The sequence below is a fragment of the Saimiri boliviensis genome, chromosome 6 (genome assembly GCF_048565385.1).
Source record: "Saimiri boliviensis isolate mSaiBol1 chromosome 6, mSaiBol1.pri, whole genome shotgun sequence".
Taxonomy (NCBI): domain Eukaryota; kingdom Metazoa; phylum Chordata; class Mammalia; order Primates; family Cebidae; genus Saimiri; species Saimiri boliviensis.
Window position 1 is genome coordinate 101378093 of NC_133454.1, and position 17947 is coordinate 101396039.

Below are 17947 nucleotides of genomic sequence, written 5' to 3' on the forward strand. Positions count from 1 at the left end.
AAAAGTAGTTAATACATGTGCATGTTTCAAAAATCAAAGATTCAAAAGGGCACCCAGTGAAGAGTTTCTCTCTCCTTCTTGTCCCACAGCCACCAAATGTCTGCTTTCTTGTGTATCCCTCCAGAGGTATATGGAGATATTCTGAGATCATTCCAGGCTGATTTTATCACACAAGGGCTAGCAGGAAGTTGTGCTTTGGGTCGTTGGTCCTGGTGTACTCTGAGCCCTTGCCCTTCCCATTGTCTTTTCTAGCAGAGAGAGAGGAAGAAAGATCCCCAGTCAGGTATGCACAGCCTGAGAGCCAAGGTGGCAGGGAAAAGAGTCACAATTGTCCCTTGAACACATAAATCCAGTTACTGATGCTGTCATCCTCACCGGGTATGGGCGGTTGGAGCAGTTAGAGGTGTATTTTACTTATAGCCCCTTTCTCCCCTCCTCCGCTCCAGCTCCTTCCATCTGAAGGATGTCCTCACTACCATCGGGGAGAAGGTATGCCTGGAGGTGAGCAGCTGCCTCTCCCTGTGTGGGTCCTCCCCCTTCACCATGGACAAGGAGACCGTGCTCAAGGGCCAGATCCAGGCTGTGGCCAGTCCTGACGACCCCATTCGCAGGATCATGGGTATGTTTGAGGGAAGGCAGGCAGCAGGGATGTGCCCTCTGAGGGGCTGGAGGACAGGCCCCTCTGAAGAAAACTGAGGGCTTAGCTGGGGTTAGGATGCTGATGGGCAAGGAGACAGTGTGATGAAGCATCACAGAGAGACCAGGGCCACCCAACAGACGGGCACTGGACCAGGCAGCCATTATTGTTCTAAGGGCTGTGACTTCGGAATCACTCACCTGGGTTCACAAGCGGTACCCCAGGGCTTACTGTGCAGCTTGGGCGTGTGACTTGTCATTCGAGTTTCCTCATCTCTAAAAGTGGGAATAAGAGCAGCAACCTTACTAGGTCACTGCAGGGACTCCCTGAGACGAGATGGTGAAGCACTTGCTATAGTGCCTGGCAACACATAGTAAGCCCTTAGTAAATAGGAGCAGTAACAAAAATAGCTGAAGAGCAAAATGAAGATGTTATTTTAAAATACTATTAAAATATTATTAAATATTTGTAATACTATCAACATTATATCAAATATAATAAAACTATTAAAATGGTAATAAGATATTGCTATTTAAAATTTATAATAAACTTGAAATATTAAATATTTTTAATGCGGCCAGGCGCAGTGGGTCGTGCCTGTGATCCCAGCACTTTGGGAGACCAAGGTGGGCGGATCACCTGAGGTCAGGAGTTCAAGACCAACCTGACTAACACGGTGAAAGCCCATCTCTACGAAAAATACAAAAAAAAAAAATTAGCTGGCCAGGCGAGATGGCTCATGCCTGTAGTCCCAGCACTGTGGAAAGCCAAGGTGGGCAGATCACCTAAGGTCAGAAGTTCAAGACTAGCCTGGCCAACATGGTGAAACCCCATCTCTAGTAAAAATACAAAAATTAGCTGCGTGTGGTAGCTCATGCCTGTAAGTCCTAGCTACTGGAAAGGCTGAGGCAGGAGAACCTCTTGAACCTAAGAGGCAGTGGTTGCGGTGAGCCGGGATTGTGCCATTGCACTACAGACTGGACAACAAAGCAAGACTCCATCTCAAAAAAAAAAAAAATTAGCTGGGTGTGGCGGCATGCACCTGTAATCCCAGCTACTTGGGAGGCTGAGGCAGGAGAATCAGTTGAACCCAGGAGGCAGAGATTGCAGTGAGCTGAGATTGCACCACTGCACTCCATTTTGTAGAGACAGGGTTTTGCCATGTTGGCCAGGCTGATCTCAAACTCCTAGACTCAAGTGATCCACCTGCCTTGGCCTCCCAAGGCGCTGGGATTACAGGCATGAACCACTGCACTCAGCCGAGACTTACACTGTTGGTAGGGAGGCAGGCAAGTGCCTGCAAGTAGACCTGTGGCCAGCAAGTTGCTTCTCATCCTGCTGCCTGGGTTGTTTTGTAACAACCAGTCTTAGTCATGGGGATTACAAACTAGCCCTTACTGGGAGGATCACTTAAAACCAGAAGTTCAAGACGATCTGGGCAACATAGTGAGACCCCATCTCTACCAAAAATTAAAACATATATAAAATTAGCCAGGACAGTGACATGCATCTGTAGTCCTGGCTACTCAGAGGCTGAGGCAGGAGGATCATGAGCCCAGGAGTTTGAGGCTGCAGTGAGCTATGACTGCACCACCACCGCACTCTAGCCTGGGTGATAGAGCAAGACCATGTCTCTAAAAGAAAGAAAAGAAAGAAAAACAAATCTTTGGGTAGGAACAATACAAAGATTTCTGTTTGGTGAGGCTACCAGCCCTGGGAACCTTAGAGAACCAAACTAACTTAAGAATAAGGGTAATAGGGCCAGGCATGGTGACTCACACCTATAATCCCAGCATTTTGGGAGGCCAAGGTGGGCAGATTAGCTGAGGTCAGGAGTGCGAGAACAGCCTGGCTAACATGATGAAACCCCATCTCTACTAAAAATACAAAAATTTGCTGGACATGGTGGTGTGTGTGCTTGTAATCCCAGTTACTCAGGAGGCTGAGACAGAGGAGAATCACTTGAACCCAGGAGGTGGAGTGAGCAAAGATTGCGCCATTGCATTCCAGCCTGGGAGACGAGGGAAACTCCATCTCAAAAAGAAACAAACAAAAGAATAAGGGTGATAGGGTCAGGTGCGGTGGCTCACACCTGTAATCCCAGCACTTTGGTAGGCTGAGGTGGGCAGATCACTTGAGGTCAGGAGTTCAAGACCAGCCAGGCCAACATGGTGAAACCCTGCCTCTACTAATAATACAAAAATTAGCTGAGCGGGGTGGTGCATCTCTGCAATCCCAGCTGCTCGGGAGGCTGAGGGAGGAGACTCACTTGAACACGGGAGGCGGAGGTTGCAGTGAGCTGAGACTGCACCGCTGCATTGTAGCCTGGGTGACAGAGTGAAACTGTTTTGGGAAAAATAAATAAATAAATAAGGGTGGCAGGTCCTGTCTTGTCGGAAGTTTTCTGTCTCTATTGTGAGGTTCAGGAAGGCCTAAGTTATTTGCGCCTGAGAGGATACCCCAGGCAGGAGGCAGGGCATGTAGTTTAAAAAAGTCCATTCCATATAAATGTCTCTATTGTTTTTGTGATAAAATCTGCAAGAAGTGTGGCTTGATCAAATCTTTTTTCATGAGGGTACACAAGAGTGCAAAAGCGTTATGAAGGGGAATGGACTAGAAAAGCTTCAACCTAAATTATTCCTCAGAGTAGGACAAGTTTACAAATGCTCCCGACTGCCTTGGCAGGCAGCAGAGAAGGAAGCATGTGCTGCTTTCATAGAGTCTTAGTAGGAAAAAGGTCACCAGCTGCTGGTGCTTCTCTTTACTTTTTTGAACCTGTAATTTCTGCTTTATTTCTCTACCTTTTTATGTGATCATCAGTAATGGCTAACATTGGTTTCAGGATGTCTTGCTCCTCTAACAGCAGAGCATATCTCTAGTCACTCATGTCTTACTCATGCATTCATTTTATTATTATTATTATTATTATTATTTTTGAGACAGGCTTGCTCTGTTGCCCAGGCTAGAGTGCAATGGTGTGATCTCGTCTCACTGCAACCTCCACCTCCTGGGTTCAAGTGATTCTCATGCCTCAGCTTCCTGAGTAGCTGGGACTACAGGTGTGTACCACCACACCTGGCTAATTTTTGCATTTTTAGTAGAGACAGGGCTTCGTCACATTGGCCAGGCTGGTCTCAAACTCCTGACCTCAGGTAATCTACCTGCCTCAGCCTCCTAAAGTGCTGGGATTACAGGCATGAGCCACTGCGTCCGGCCACTCATGCCTTCATTCTTGCATTTCAAGTGTGTTTGAGCTTCTCCTGGGAGCTGGGTCTCTTGCCAGGCACTGTGCTGAGTGCTGAGGAGACATGGTGAACAAGATGAGGTGGCTCCTACCTTCATGAAACTACCATCTAAAGGGGAAAGAAAACATTATAAATGGGATGAGTGTGCAGCAGTGCAAGGCGCTGTGGGTATCTGGTCTGGGAGTATTGATCGGGGACCACTTTCCCTAAGGCTCAGTGATGGTTAAAGCTGAGGACTGTTTGTAAAACTCGGGGGTTTGTAAGGTGAAGGACAAGAAACAACTAACCACTTTCTTTTCATCACAGAATCTCGAATCCTGACCTTCTTAGAAACCTACCTTGCCTCAGGTCATCAGAAGCCATTACCCACAGTCCCTGGGGGACTCAGTCCAGTTCAGAGAGAGCTGGAGGAAGTTGCTATTAAATTTGCTCGCCTGGTCAACTATAACAAGATGGTCTTCTGTCCCTACTATGATGCAATCCTCAGTAAGATCCTCGTCCGATCCTAACGTGTATGCACCTACAGCAGCAGTATTACTCACTCGCCGCAGAATACCTGTTCTCAACTCTAATGTTGCATTGGAAAATGGCTGTATAGTACCTGTCTATTCAACAGCACCGATTCCAAAAGGAAGAATATTATGTATCACTGTTGGAAAGATTCGTTGAAAAATGCACTGAATGCTATTTTGAGAGATTGTATTTATGAGTGCAAGTTTACAAATCAAAGAAGATTTTTGTTCTCAAGTTTTGCAGGTAACATTCAGCTGTGTCTCCACTCCTTTCCCATCTTGTCATTCCGAAGAGGCTGGGACCTCTCTCTTCTGCAATCTGGGTAGTTCTTCTTTCAGATACCCCGTGCTGACAGCCATCCAAGCGTAAAAGAGACCAAGCCATGACTTCACCTTTTGCCCTCCCTCAAACAGCCTTGCCCCCGACTCCTCCCTCCTGGTATTTTTTGTTAGAAGGGCTACATAACTTCTTAGTGCCATTTTCTCTCCCTATTTATTGCTCCCAAGCCCTTTGTTCTAGAAGAGAATTATTTGTCTCTTTTTTTTTTTTTACTTTATTTTTTATATTTAAATTTTTTTTATTTTAACCTTCCCCAAAAGACACAGAGTTATTGGACTTTAAAAAGCTTGTTCTTTTATACAGAATTACTCCTGCATCTGGATGACAGCAGTTATGACATCTAGTGAAAGGAAATTCTTTGACTTTCAACCCTTGAAAGTCAAGGAGGAATTTTTTTGAAAAATAGTTTACTGTAATGTGAAGGAAATGTCTGAAATTCTTACTGAAAATTTTACTCTGAGACAATACACAGATGTGTTGATTAAATTAAATTCTGGAATTAGATTTAAGTGTTTTCAGATAAAATAGCTTGAGTTCACGAATCTCCTAGGTAAGGAAGTCAGAAAATCTCTGGTGTTTGAGCATTATTTTTCAAGCAACTTCAGTGACCAGAATTCCTGACATGTCCTCTGACTGTGAGTGATTTGGGTCTCACAGATGATCTGTTCTGTTTGTTTGTTTGTTTGTTTGTTTTAAAGTGTACACGTGCATGTGTGTATTTTAGACAGGAACGTTATATTAGAAGCAGAGCCATGAAGTTGGAATGATCTCCAACTGCCAGAACAGCAAGGGGTCAGACTCTGTTACTGTATGAGTAATGCAGTAATAGCAGCATGTGAAGCCTTCTGGATGGGAAGCTAAGAGAAACTTAGAAGCTGGCTGGGTGTAGTGACTCACAGCTGTAATTCCAGCACTTTGGGAGGCCAAGGTGGGCAGATTACCTTAGGTCAGGAGTTTGAGACCAGCCTGGCCAACATAGTGAAACCCTGTCTCTACTAAAAATGCAAAACTTAGCTGGGTGTGGTGGTACATGCCTGTAGTCCCAGCTACTTGAGAGGCTGAGACCGGAGAATCTCTTGAACCCAAGAGGCAGAGGCTGCAGTAAGCTGAGATCATGCCACTGCACTCCAGCCTGGGTGACAGAGTGAGACTCTGTCTCAAAAAAAAGAAACTTAGAAGCCATTTCAGAAAGACCTCAGGAAGACCAGAAGCCATCCCTGCACACCCAGGGGTAAGGGCTACATTTTACTACTAGCAGCTGTTTTCTCTGAGCCCTCTTTGTAAGGAAATGCAGTGACTGTAAGTTTTCAAGAAAGACTTGAAGAAGCAGTTGGGTGGATATTCCAATAGGACTGATGGGGAGGAAAGAAGATATTCCATGAAAAGGATATTGGTCCCAGTAGAGTGAATACATTCTGCTTTCAGGATTTTCGAGATTGCTGATGGACCCAGGGTTTATATAAGGACTTGGATCTGGCGCTAGGAGCTCAGGTAGAAATTGCATGTATACAGATCAGCATTGATGTTGGTACTAATCTATGATGATGTGATAAATTTAAAAACAACAACAACAGGGCTGGGCACGGTGGCTCACACCTATAATCCCAGCACTTTGGGATGCCAAGATGGAGGGTTACCTGAGCCCAGGAGTTCAAATCTAGCCTGGGTAACATAGTGAGATGACATCTTTACAAAAAGTACAAAAAAATTAGCCTGGTTTGGTGGCACATGGTTGTACTCACAGTTGTACTCCCAGGTACAAGCTGAGGCTGAAGCAAAAGGATTGCTTGTGCCCAGGAGTTTGAGGCTGCAGTGAGCAATGGTCGTGCCACTATGCTCCAGCCTGGTTGACAGAGCCATAGCCTGTCTCTCCTCACCAAAAAGTAGAGCCAGATATATCTTTAGATCCCAGGCAGGAGACTGGAGAATCTGGGGTCACTCTAATCTGGCAGACTGGCCACATTTTGTGAGAGAACTTTTATTTATATTTATTTTTTGTTTGTTTGTTTGAATGTGTTATTTTTGAAGGGGGAGGGAGGAAGGAGTTTTGATCTTGTTGCCCAGGCTGGAGTCCAGTGGCGAAATCTTGGCTCACTGCAACCTCCGCCTCTTGGGTTCAAGTGATTCTCCTGTCTCAGCCTCCCAAGTAGCTTGGATTATAGGCATGCACCACCATGCTCAGCTAATTTTGTATTTTTAATAGAGACGGGGTTTCTCCACGTTGATCAGGTTGGTCTCAAACTCCCAACCATGGTGATCTGCCTGCCTCGGCCTCCCAAAGTGCTGGGACTGTAGGCATGAGCCACTGTGCCCAGCCTGAATGTGTTATTTTTTTTTTTTTAAATAGAAACCATATCACTTCATTTGTTACAGTGAATAATTCAAGAGGGCCCCAGAAAGTTCTTTCATCCACAGAATTACAGAAAGGATAAGCACCCTCACCACCCAAGCGTTTGGTTCATTTGTTTTATTTTCTTTTGATCTCTGTTCTCTTACCACACTGACATGCTGCATCCAGAATGGAACTCTGTCTTCAAGTTTTATGCTAGTTAGGAGGCTAGTCTGTCAGGACATCCCTAATTTAGCTGGGGAACCTGGGAAAGTCTTCCTTGATTTTTGCTTCATCCCAAGTCCCGTAAATGTTTTCTTTAAAAAGCTGCAGGCGAATGATGTAGAATGGACAGAGACATGAGACAGAAATCAGCAGAAGGGCAAAGAGTACGGCTCCCACAGCACTAATAGACAGTAGCCTCCCAAAGCTAAACACAAAAAGCAGTGTGACCACCACATGGCTCCAGGGAGTACATGCCTTTAGTTTCTTCTGTAACATGGGCCACAGGACAGAAACCTGGAGGCAAGTGTTACCATGATGAAGGCATGCAGGGACCAGGGAAGGCGTGATGCCAGCAGCCAGAAGCAAAGGTGGCCATGTTCAAGGATAGCGTGCTGGACACAGTTTCAGTATTGGCACCATAGTCACAGAAGATGAGGTGGCCCAACAGCATGAAGATGGACATGGCATAGATGGTGTCAGTGCCGACAGACTCTGCCAGGTTCTTTAGCACTGGTGAAAAGCCATAAGTGAAAGTAATGAAGACTAGGGCACTCTCCAGGTCAGCCCACCAGGCCCACCCACTTTTCTTCCGCCCTTCACCTCCATCAGTGAAATCAAACAAAACACCCAATCAATGGAGAAGCTAGGCCAGTCCCAAAAAGCCAGTGGGGGACTAGAAGACCCTCATCCATGGAACACCAGAAAACCAGAAAATGACAAACGCTGCACAGCTGCTGGATCACCACACTGGACTCAAGTACCACAATCCAATTTTGGTATTTCCAAGCCTGGATGTTTTTCCGGAGCTCTTCCAGGAACCAGGTCCACTAAGTTATCAGGAAAGGGCTGTTTCTTGTACAAGACCTTCTGCCACTTTACCTCCTTGGTGTCAGTTACAGGTTGGGGACACATTATCCTTTCATTCAGCCTCAGGCCAGTTTAATCATTGGTTTCACAGAAGTCCATGTGGTTCTTGTTCTTGATGATGTTTTGAAATGAGACCTCCCTGGATGTTCCATGCTGTGGTTGATGTTCTACTGACTTTTCCATGTTTTCAAAGGCAGCAATCTAGGCTAGACCTAAAATAAATGAGTTTGTCTCTGAGGCAGGACAGCACAGCCAAGTTCCTGCCCAAGAGTTCCTGGGGATGCGTGGCTGGGGAATGGCGGCCACCTGCCTTTTTCCTTGTGAGGGTACTTTTAAAGAAGAAAATCACGTCTTCTATGGTATGTTTAATGAGGTCACTTCTGGAATTGTTCTCTTGAGGTGGAGGCTGCTGTGTGGCCACTGTGCCTGGTGATTGTATGATCCTGGGTTCCTGGGCTGAGAAGCCTCGGCCTCTGAGTGTTTGGAACCTTTTCCTCCCTTCCAAGGCTGAAGGAGAGGAGCTTACCCCCAACTACACAGCAGCGATCACCGCTTCCTACAGCCATTCTTCCTAAATCTCAAAAACTCTTCTTTTGTAAGAGTAGATTCTTTCAAGGTATTTTTCCCCTCCTGAGTTCTTACATTGCCAGAATTCCATCTGGACAGTTTGAAATCTTGATACATGAATAATTGGCTTCAGAGACTCTCTTGGCCCCCCACTACCTCGATGTCCACTGGTGGAGTTCTGCAACTGGCAAAAGCCAAGAATGAAGGAAGCAAACTTCAGAACCACAATATTCATATTGAATCATTTTGTTGTTGCTCTATGAAGATAAATAAGCTAATTTTCTTCCTGGAATCTCATAGGATTATTGCTAAGGGCCAGGGAGATCCACTTTGTTCATTTAGTCACTCAGGAAGCATTACTAAGCATCCAGCTGTACCTTCCCCTACAGCTCTCCCTCCAAAACAAAACATCCTTTGGAGTGTGGTGTTCTTCAGAATAGAATGGATTCTGTATGCTGCATTCAGTAACAGGTTGTGGAAACAAGTGTCTTTTTCCTGAAATTGCCAGGTGTATTTGGCAGTAGTACTTTGCTACTTGTGGACAGAACTGAGAGTGAGGTCAGTATCACCAAGCCTCTTGGGATTTCTTCAATAGTCTCATGAATGAGTGAATGTTTAGAGCAGTAACTGCTACTTTGTTGGCTCTTGGTTGGGTGTATGGATTCTCAGTCCTGGTGTTTTTAAAAATCTCATTCTGGCTGGGTGTAGTGGCTCACTCCTGTAATCCCAGCACTTTGGGAGGCTGAGGCAGGTGGATCACAGGGTCAGGAGTTCGATACCAGCCTGGTTAAGATGGTGAAACCCGGTCTCTACTAAAAATACAAAAATTAGCCGGGCACGGTGGAGGGCGCCTGTAATCCCAGCTACTTGGGAGGCTGAGGCAGGAGAATCACTTGAACCTGGAAGGTGGAGTTTGCAGTGAGCCGGTGTAACACCATTGCACTCCAGCCTGGATGACAGAGCAAGACTCCGTCTCAAAAAAAAATTCCCTCTGAAGCAAGCTATAAAATGTGATTATTTATGTGATGATATGACTCCACCGTAAATGTTCTTCAGGTAAGAAGCACACTGACATGATATCTTACTGATCCAATGCCGTCGGTAGGTATATATGAACTTCTTCCTCTGTGAAGAAAAGCTATTAATAAGTTTGACTTAATAGGCCTATAGTATGCACATACTGGCCAAGATTCTAAATGGATTATTCAGCAATTCTGTTTTTGTGGTGGTGCTTATTTTCATTTCTCCAAAGCCTTAAGATTCCTGGGAATAGAGGAAGTGTTGCTGCCACCAACTTTGCTGGTGAGTTGCAAAGAGAATAGGTGTTTGCTGTTTGATTTTCAGTGACATTTTGGTGAGCTCTGATTTACATGTGGAACATTTGTGTTTCTTTTCATTGTGAGGCCAGGTGGTAGAGTGGACAGACTGGGAGCTGTCAGGAAACCAGGGCTCGAATCGTCCCTCTGTAATGTACTAGCTGGGGCAAATCAGGGCCCATTCCCAACTCCTTTAAAATGAAAGGACTAGACACGGTCTTTAAGCTCCCTTCTGATTCTAACATTTGGCGATAGCAGGATTGTGCACAAAGCTCCCAAATTAGAGAAAGATCTGGGTTTGAGTCTTTATTCCTCTATCGCTGCCTTACCGGCTGTACAACACTGGGCCAGTCATTCTCCTAAGGCCTCAGTATTTTCATTGTTAAATGGGAACACTCCTAATTCACACTGTTGCTGTGAGGATTACATTTGGTTAGAGTGTTTGAATGCTTTGTACATAGAAAAGGACTATCCCTTTTGTTTTTAGCTACAAAGGTGAACATGTAACCCTCTTATCTGTAGGCGCACATCTGCTGTGGTGTTAGGTTCCACTGTTAGCGCCCAACTTCCCTTCAGTTAAGCGCATTCTACAGGCCTATAGGGAAGGTTTTCTTCCTGTCCTCTCTTAAGAGTTGTTTACGTTCATCATCTCTTCTGTACTAGAACTGCAGTCTTACCTTTGCTCACTTCCTGACATCCACCTCCACCCCAGTGATTTCTCCCCATCTCCACCTCTGTATTATTTGAACTAAATGAATCCATGAATGAACAAATGAATGGATGAATGAATGGTAATGGATAATGGACTATGAAGTCATATTTAAAGGCACTATCTCATTTAAAAACAATCTGAATAAATAACTACGATGATATTTGCAAGTGTGTATTTGTGTTGGATTTTGCATTATAGAATTATTTTAATGCAAAGCCTTTTTGGTCATAGTATTCAAAGCAACTTCAAGGGGTGAGGTAGGGGATAACCTTTAAGCCCAGGTAAGCTCTATTTATTAAACTATCAAATGTTCACTGGTACTTTCAGAAATAGCCAGAATTCTACAAAATATGTGTTAAAAGCCTAAACAGACATAATTCTACTTAAAACTATCCTTCATGTGGGTTTCTGTCACACCTGACTTACATTTATTGCGTACTGGACCTAAGAACCAGAACTAAGCTATAGGCCTGGTTTGATGGAGTGTCACTTTTCTTGACTTAAAAGTAACCTTAAGAAAAAGGGGCCAGGCCAGACACCATCTCACGCCTGTAATGCCCGCACTTTGGGAGGCTGAGGCAGGTGGATCACGAGGTCAGGAGATTGAGACCAGTCTGGCCAACATGGTAAAACCCCATCTCTACTGAAAATACAAAAATTAGCCAGGCATGGTAGCACGCACCTGTAGTCCCAGCAACTCAGGAGGCTGAGGCAGGAGAATCGCTTGAATCTGGGAGGTGGAGGTTGCAGTGAGCTGAGATCACATGATTTCACTCCAGTCTGGGTGAGAATGAGACTCTGTCTCAAAAAAAAAAAAAGGGGGGGGGCTGGGCACTGTGGCTCACACCTGTAATCTCAGCACTTGGGGAGGCCGAGGCAGGTGGATCATTTGAGGCCAGAAGTTCTAGACCAGCCTAGGCAACATGGCGAAATACTGTCTCTACTAAAAGTACAAAAATTAGCCAGGCCTCGTGGCATATGCCTCTGCTCTCACCTCAGCCTGCTGAGTGGGGAGGATGGCTTGACCCCAGGAAGCAGAGGTTGCATTGAGCCAAGATTTCGCCACTGCATTCTAGCCTGGGTGACAAAGTGAGACCCTATCAAAAAAAAAAGAAAAAAAAGAAAAAAAAAAAAGGGCTGCGCATGATAGCTTGTGCCTCTAATCCCAGAACTTTGGGAGGCTGAGGTGAGAGGACTGCTTGAGCCCAGGAAGTCAAGACTAGCCTAGACAACACAGGGATATCCTGTCTCTATATAAAATTTTAAAAATTAGCTGGGCACGGTGGATGGCAGTTCATACCTGTGCTCCCAGCTACTTGGGAGGCTGAGGTGGGAGGATCATGCTGTGATCATGTCTCAAAACAAACGAAAAGACATCTGAAAATGTTTGTTTTGTTTTTGAGATGGAGTCTCACTCTTGTTGCCCAAGCTGGAGTGCAGTGGCACAATCTCGGCTCCCAAGCTCAAGCAGTTCTCTTGCCTCAGCCTCCCTGAGTAGCTGGGATTACGGGCATGCACCATCATGCCCGGGTAACTTTTGTATTTTTAGTAGAGACGGGATTTCACCATGTTGCCCAGGCTGATCTTGAATTCCTGACCTTGGGTAATCTGCTCACCTCAACCTCCCAAAATGCTGGGATTATAGATATGAGCCACTATGCTAGGCTGAAATTTTTATTAAGTAACACATAAGTTCACTTGCTCATTGTCACAAAGAACTGCCAACTTTAATGAAGTTTGTCTTAGGAATCTTTTTTAAAAAGCAGAATTTGTGAATATGATGACTAAACTTTAATATAAAGTTGAACTCAACATTTATTAACTGTAGGCCAATACAGGGTTATAAACTTATCAAATAAATTAATAATTCTTGACCAAGGTCAGTATATTAACAAAAATGATGTTTTTTAAAAAATTCTTTTTCGCCAGGCGCGGTGGCTCAAGCCTGTAATCCCAGCACTTTGGGAGGCCGAGGCGGGTGGATCACAAGGTCAAGAGATCGAGACCAACCTGGTCAACATGGGGAAACCCCGTCTCTACTAAAAATACAAAAAATTAGCTGGGCATGGTGGCGCGTGCCTATAATCCCAGCTACTCAGGAGGCTGAGGCAGGAGAATTGCCTGAACCCAGGAGGCGGAGGTTGCGGTGAGCTGAGATCGCGCCATTGCACTCCAGCCTGGGTAACAAGAGCGAAACTCCGTCTCAAAAAAAAAAAAAAAAAAAAAAAATTCTTTTTCATTGGTACAATTTGGTTGTTCAGAGAGTTTACTAGCAGCGTCTGTAACCTTTTCCTTTACTAGGTGTGGCCACATAGATGCAGCCTCTTTTCCTCTTTGTTTATTTGTTTATTTATTTTTTGAGAAAGAGTCTCGCTGTGTCGCTGGGTTGGAGTGCAGTGGCACAATCTCAGCTCACTGCAACCTCTGCCTCTTGGGTTTCAGCAATTCTCCTGCCTCAGCCTCCTGAGGAGCTGGAATTACAGGCATCTGCCACCATGCCCAGCCAATTTGTTTTGCATTTTTAGTAGAGACAGGGTTTCACCATGTTGGCCAGGCTGGTTTTGAACCCCAGATCTCATGATTCACCTGCCTCGGCCTCCCAAAATGCTGGGATATGGCGAGTATCACACTGAGGTCACCACCTGAGACCTCGATCACGTTGGGGTCACCACCTGTGGAAGTCTGTCCTGCAGACCCTGATTCAACGACGGATGAATGAATACGCTCTCACACCTAGCACATTGATTTTGAGTGAGCTAGTGTTGGTCGTCAACTGCTTTCAGAGGGCAATTGCAGCTAACCGACCACCACTCACTGCTTCTCATCACATTTATTCAGTATAGATTTAATAACAGAGGTTCTAAGTCAACATACCTATGGATAATTAACATGGTTAAAAGAGTGGTTTTACGAATGACAAAAGTTTACATGAGCAAACGGAGACAAAGGAATGTGGGGTAAACAGACTTAACTGGGGAAGCTTTATCGTCCTTATCTTTTACCCTATGACTTAAAATTCTAACGTAATGAACTGGCTGCCTTCAGCTCGTTCCATTAAACCTTTTGGCCTTCTAAAAGGTTTGAGATTATAATCTTCTAACTTTCCCTAGCATTTTGCCAGCCACCCCAAGTGAATCCCAACACTGGGGTTATAGGCGTGAGCCACCTCACCTAGCCGAAACCTCCTGTTTGAATTTTAGTGGTAAAGGCCAGAGTTTGACTAATTTTTTGTTTAGGAAGGACACATGTATAGTCCTTGGAACTTTTGTCTAGTTCTGAAATCTTGAGGAGATGCTGTCATTGCTTTTATAAACAGGAAAAATATGGATATCTTTTGGCAGTTTCTCGGTCCAGCAATACTGATCTGAGTCCTTGGAAGTATAGGCCTGACTGTACCATGAGTCTGCACATTAGCTTCCCAAAGGTAAGTTCAGATTCTAACATCATGCTGCTTGTTGAACTGTTTAACAAAAGGAATTATCAAATATTCAGGTGGAATCACCTTAAAAACTAAAAATTCATACATATTTATAGCAATTAGAACATTAGAAAATGTTTTCTTCTGAGAAACAATCCTTGTTATGCCCAAAGAGCTGATCATTTCTAGGTGAAAAAAAATCTTATAAATAAATGCAGTAGAAACAATTATCATATACATAGTAGCCTTAACAATGATTGATAACAGTTTGAATCTGTGTCCCCACCAAATCTCGTGTCAAACTGTAATCCCCAGTGTTGGAGATGGGGCTTGGTGGGAGGTGATCGGACCGGGGGACAGAGTCCCCACGATGGTTTAGCACCATCCCCTTGCTTCTATTCTTATGGCAGTAAGTTCTCGTGAAATCTGGTTATTTAAAAGTGTGTGGCACCTGCCCCCTCCTCTTCATCCTGCTCTGGCAATGTAAGATGTTCCTCTTCCCTTTCACCTTCTGCCGTGATTATGCATTTCCTGAGGCTTCCCCAGAAGCAATTGCCACTATTCTATCTGTACAGCCTATAGAACCATGAGCCAATTAAGCCTCTTTTCTTTATAAATTACCCAGCCACAGATTATTTCTTTACAGCAATGAGGGAATGGACTAATAAAGTGATTAAAGGCACTTTTCACCAGGTGTGTATGTATGTGTATGCCTGTGCTAAAAAAACGGTTTTTCACACACGTTCAAATGGCTTTGTTTTATTGTCTGTGGGAACACTTTTGCAGATCACTTACAGGTATTTGAAACTGATTTGTCTTCTTCAAAACACTAACTGTGGAGTCCTAATTAGGGAAAGGGAGTCAGGCTGGCAGGAGCAGGGAAAAGCAGCAAGAAAAAGTAGATAAGCTATGAGTCTGCCTTTCTTCATGGCCCAGGACATGTAGCCGTGCTGCCCCGAATTTATCACTAGACACCTGCAAGTTAGCTCACTGCAACCTCAGCATTCTCAGTAGTACGTAAAGCCCTCTTCAGCACATAGCACCATCCTATAATATCCCCAGCAAGCCTTTGTCTTTTGCAGACAAGCCCCTTCTCTGCTGTGCTGCCTGTTGCAACCTGGCAATGCATTTTCATACCTACTCTAATCTACCTACAACTGTCTTGGTAAATTCTTCTTACCCTCACACCACTGGCCCCTGATGCTTGCTGCTCACTCACGACACTAACCACCAAAACAGCACTTCAGGAAAGAGTCTACACTTTTATATTTTATCATTTTTGAAGCAGGGTCTCACTTTGTCTCCCAGGTGGAGTACAGTGGTGCAATCATGGCTCACCACAGCCTTGACCTCCTGGGATCAGGTGATCCTCCCACCACAGCCTCCAGAGTAGCTAGCGCTACAGGCTTGTGCTACCATGCCCAGCTAACTTTTTTTTGTTGTTGTTGTATTTTTAGTAGAGATGGGGTTTCACTACGTTGGCCAGCTGGCCTCTAACTCCTGGCCTCAAGTAATCTGCTGGCTTCAGCCTCCCAAAGTGCTGAGATTACAGGCATGAGCCACCATGCCCAGCCTACACCTCTGTTTTAAAGTCTGTACCACCGGGCGTGGTGGCTCATGCCTGTAATCCCGGTGGCTCGGGAGGTTCAGGAGGAGAATTGCTTGAACTTGGGAGGCAGAGGTTTTGGTGAGCCAAGATTGTGCCATTGCACTCTAGCCTGGGCGACAAAAGTGAAACTCTCTCAAAAAAATAATTTTAAAAAAAGTCTACATCATATGGTACTACTTGTGTCTTTTTTTGTTTTTGAAACAGTCTTGCTCTGTCACCTGGGCTGGAGTGCAGTGGCGCTATCTTGGCTCACTGCAACCTCTGCTTCACAGGTTCAGCAATCCTTCTGCCTCCACCTCCCAAATAGCTGGGATTACAGACTTGCACTACCATACCCATCTAAATTTTTTGGTATTTTTTAGTAGAGATGGGGTTTCACTATGCTGGCCAGGCTGGTCTTGAACTCCTGGCCTCAAGTAATCTGCCTACCTTCGCCTTTCAAAGTGCTGGGATTTACAGGCATGAGCCACCACCCTGGCTCACTCGTATTTTAAGTTTTTTGGGGGGTGGGGAGACAGTTTCGCTCTTACTGCCCAGGCTGGAATGGAGTGCAGCGGCACAATCTTGGTTCACTGCAACCTCCACCTCCTGGGTTCAAGCAATTCTCCTGCCTCAGCATCCCGAGTAGCTGGGATTACAGGCATGCACCACCATGCCGAGCTAATGTACATATGGGGTTTCTCCATGTTGGTCAGGCTGGTCTCGAACTCCTGACCTCAGGTGATCTGCCTGCCTCAGCTCTCAAAGTGCTGGGATTACAGGCATGAGCCACTGCACCTGGCCAGTTTTTTTCGTTTGTTTTTGAGACAGAGTCTTGCTTTGTTACCAGGCTCTGGAGTGCAGTGGTGCGATCGCAGCTCACTGCAACCTCTGCCTCCCAGGTTCAACCTATTCTCCTGCCTCAACCTCCCGAGTAGCTGGGACTACAGGCATGCACCACCACCCCCAGCTAATTTTTGTTATTTTGTTTCACCATATTGGTCAGGATGGTCTTAATCTCTTGACCTCGTGATCCACCTGCCTTGGCCTCCCAAAGTGCTGGGATTATAGGCATGAGCCACCGTGCCTGGCCATGTCTTAAGTTTTGATGATAACTGATATTTTTGAAAAACTCAAAACTTGAAAGTGATACTTGAAAAGACTGAATTAGAGGCAGCTGACTTTGTTTTGAGGCAATTTTAGCATTAATGGGAAAATACTGGAAACTAAACACACTTTTGACTAATTTATATTAGTTACCTTGCTATATATAAATTTATATGAGAAAATGATTAGGATAAGCTCTTTTTTACAAGTAAGACTTTTATGGGACATTTGCAGCTGATTTCAAATGTCAGATTATTTAATCACATCTGAATTCAAATTCTAAACTGTCTAAATTATTTCTAATGTGTAAGATCATTTCTTTATAAACATAGGACTCTTCCTCCCCCTCCTTTTTGTTTCTGCTTTTTAGTTTTTAACTAGTAATGAGAAGACGAAGTAATATTGTTACCAAAGTCTAGTTCTCTGGACTTGATTTGCATGACAAATTTATTAGAATTTAGTTAAATAGATGCCATTGTCCTTAATGCTATTTACGTTTAGCTCATGGGAAAAAATGCTCTTGAGCACTGGGCACCTTTGAAAATATACAAGTTGAATATCCCTCATCTGAAAATCTGACATCCAAAGTGTTTCAAAATCTAAAACTTTTTGGGTGCCAAAATGATGCACAAAGAAAATGATCAGTGGAGTTTTTTGGAGTTTGGACTTTTGGATTATGGATGGTAAACTTGTAAGTATGATGCGAATATTCTGAAATCGAAACAAATCCAAAATCCTGAATACTTCTGGTCCCAAGTACTTCAGATAAGGGATACTCTGTGTGAGAACAAGACAGCAGGTGGTTAAAGGAATTTCCACACTTAGGTTGCTTTCAGGAGAGAGAAAAGATAACAGGATCTTAATTGTCTCAGACTTACTGGGGAGCAAATGCATTCATATTTGAGGATTTCTAAAATGTTTAATTTGCCTCTTAAAAATGTTTTTAGTTAGTACAAAAAAAAAAAAAAACCAGGAAAGAGTGTGTGATGGAGCCTACATTTAGTAAATACAAGATGACTTTTCCTTGTACTGACATTTATTTTTAAATGGTATTGAACAAATAACATAAGTAGTTATTATAAAT

At 44.3% G+C, this 17947-nt stretch overlaps 1 protein-coding gene and 1 pseudogene across 5 annotated transcripts in view; one reads left to right on the plus strand and one right to left on the minus strand.

Moving 5' to 3' along the window:
- TCP11L1 (t-complex 11 like 1) overlaps nucleotides 1-10910 on the plus strand; it is a 38840-nt gene extending 27930 nt beyond the window's left edge. For 4 of the 5 annotated variants that reach the window (XM_003919967.4, XM_010333208.3, XM_039470592.2 and 1 more), the window contains 2 exons: nucleotides 447-619; nucleotides 4189-10910. In XM_003919967.4, coding sequence (XP_003920016.1) covers nucleotides 447-619; nucleotides 4189-4391 — 376 coding nt within the window. In that variant the 3' untranslated portion in view covers nucleotides 4392-10910. The remainder of the gene's footprint in view (nucleotides 1-446; nucleotides 620-4188) is intronic. The other variant, XM_074401288.1, reaches the window with a different exon arrangement.
- Nucleotides 7316-8200, minus strand: LOC104650489 (phosphatidylinositol N-acetylglucosaminyltransferase subunit C-like; annotated as a pseudogene).
- Nucleotides 10911-17947: the final 7037 nt, after the last annotated feature.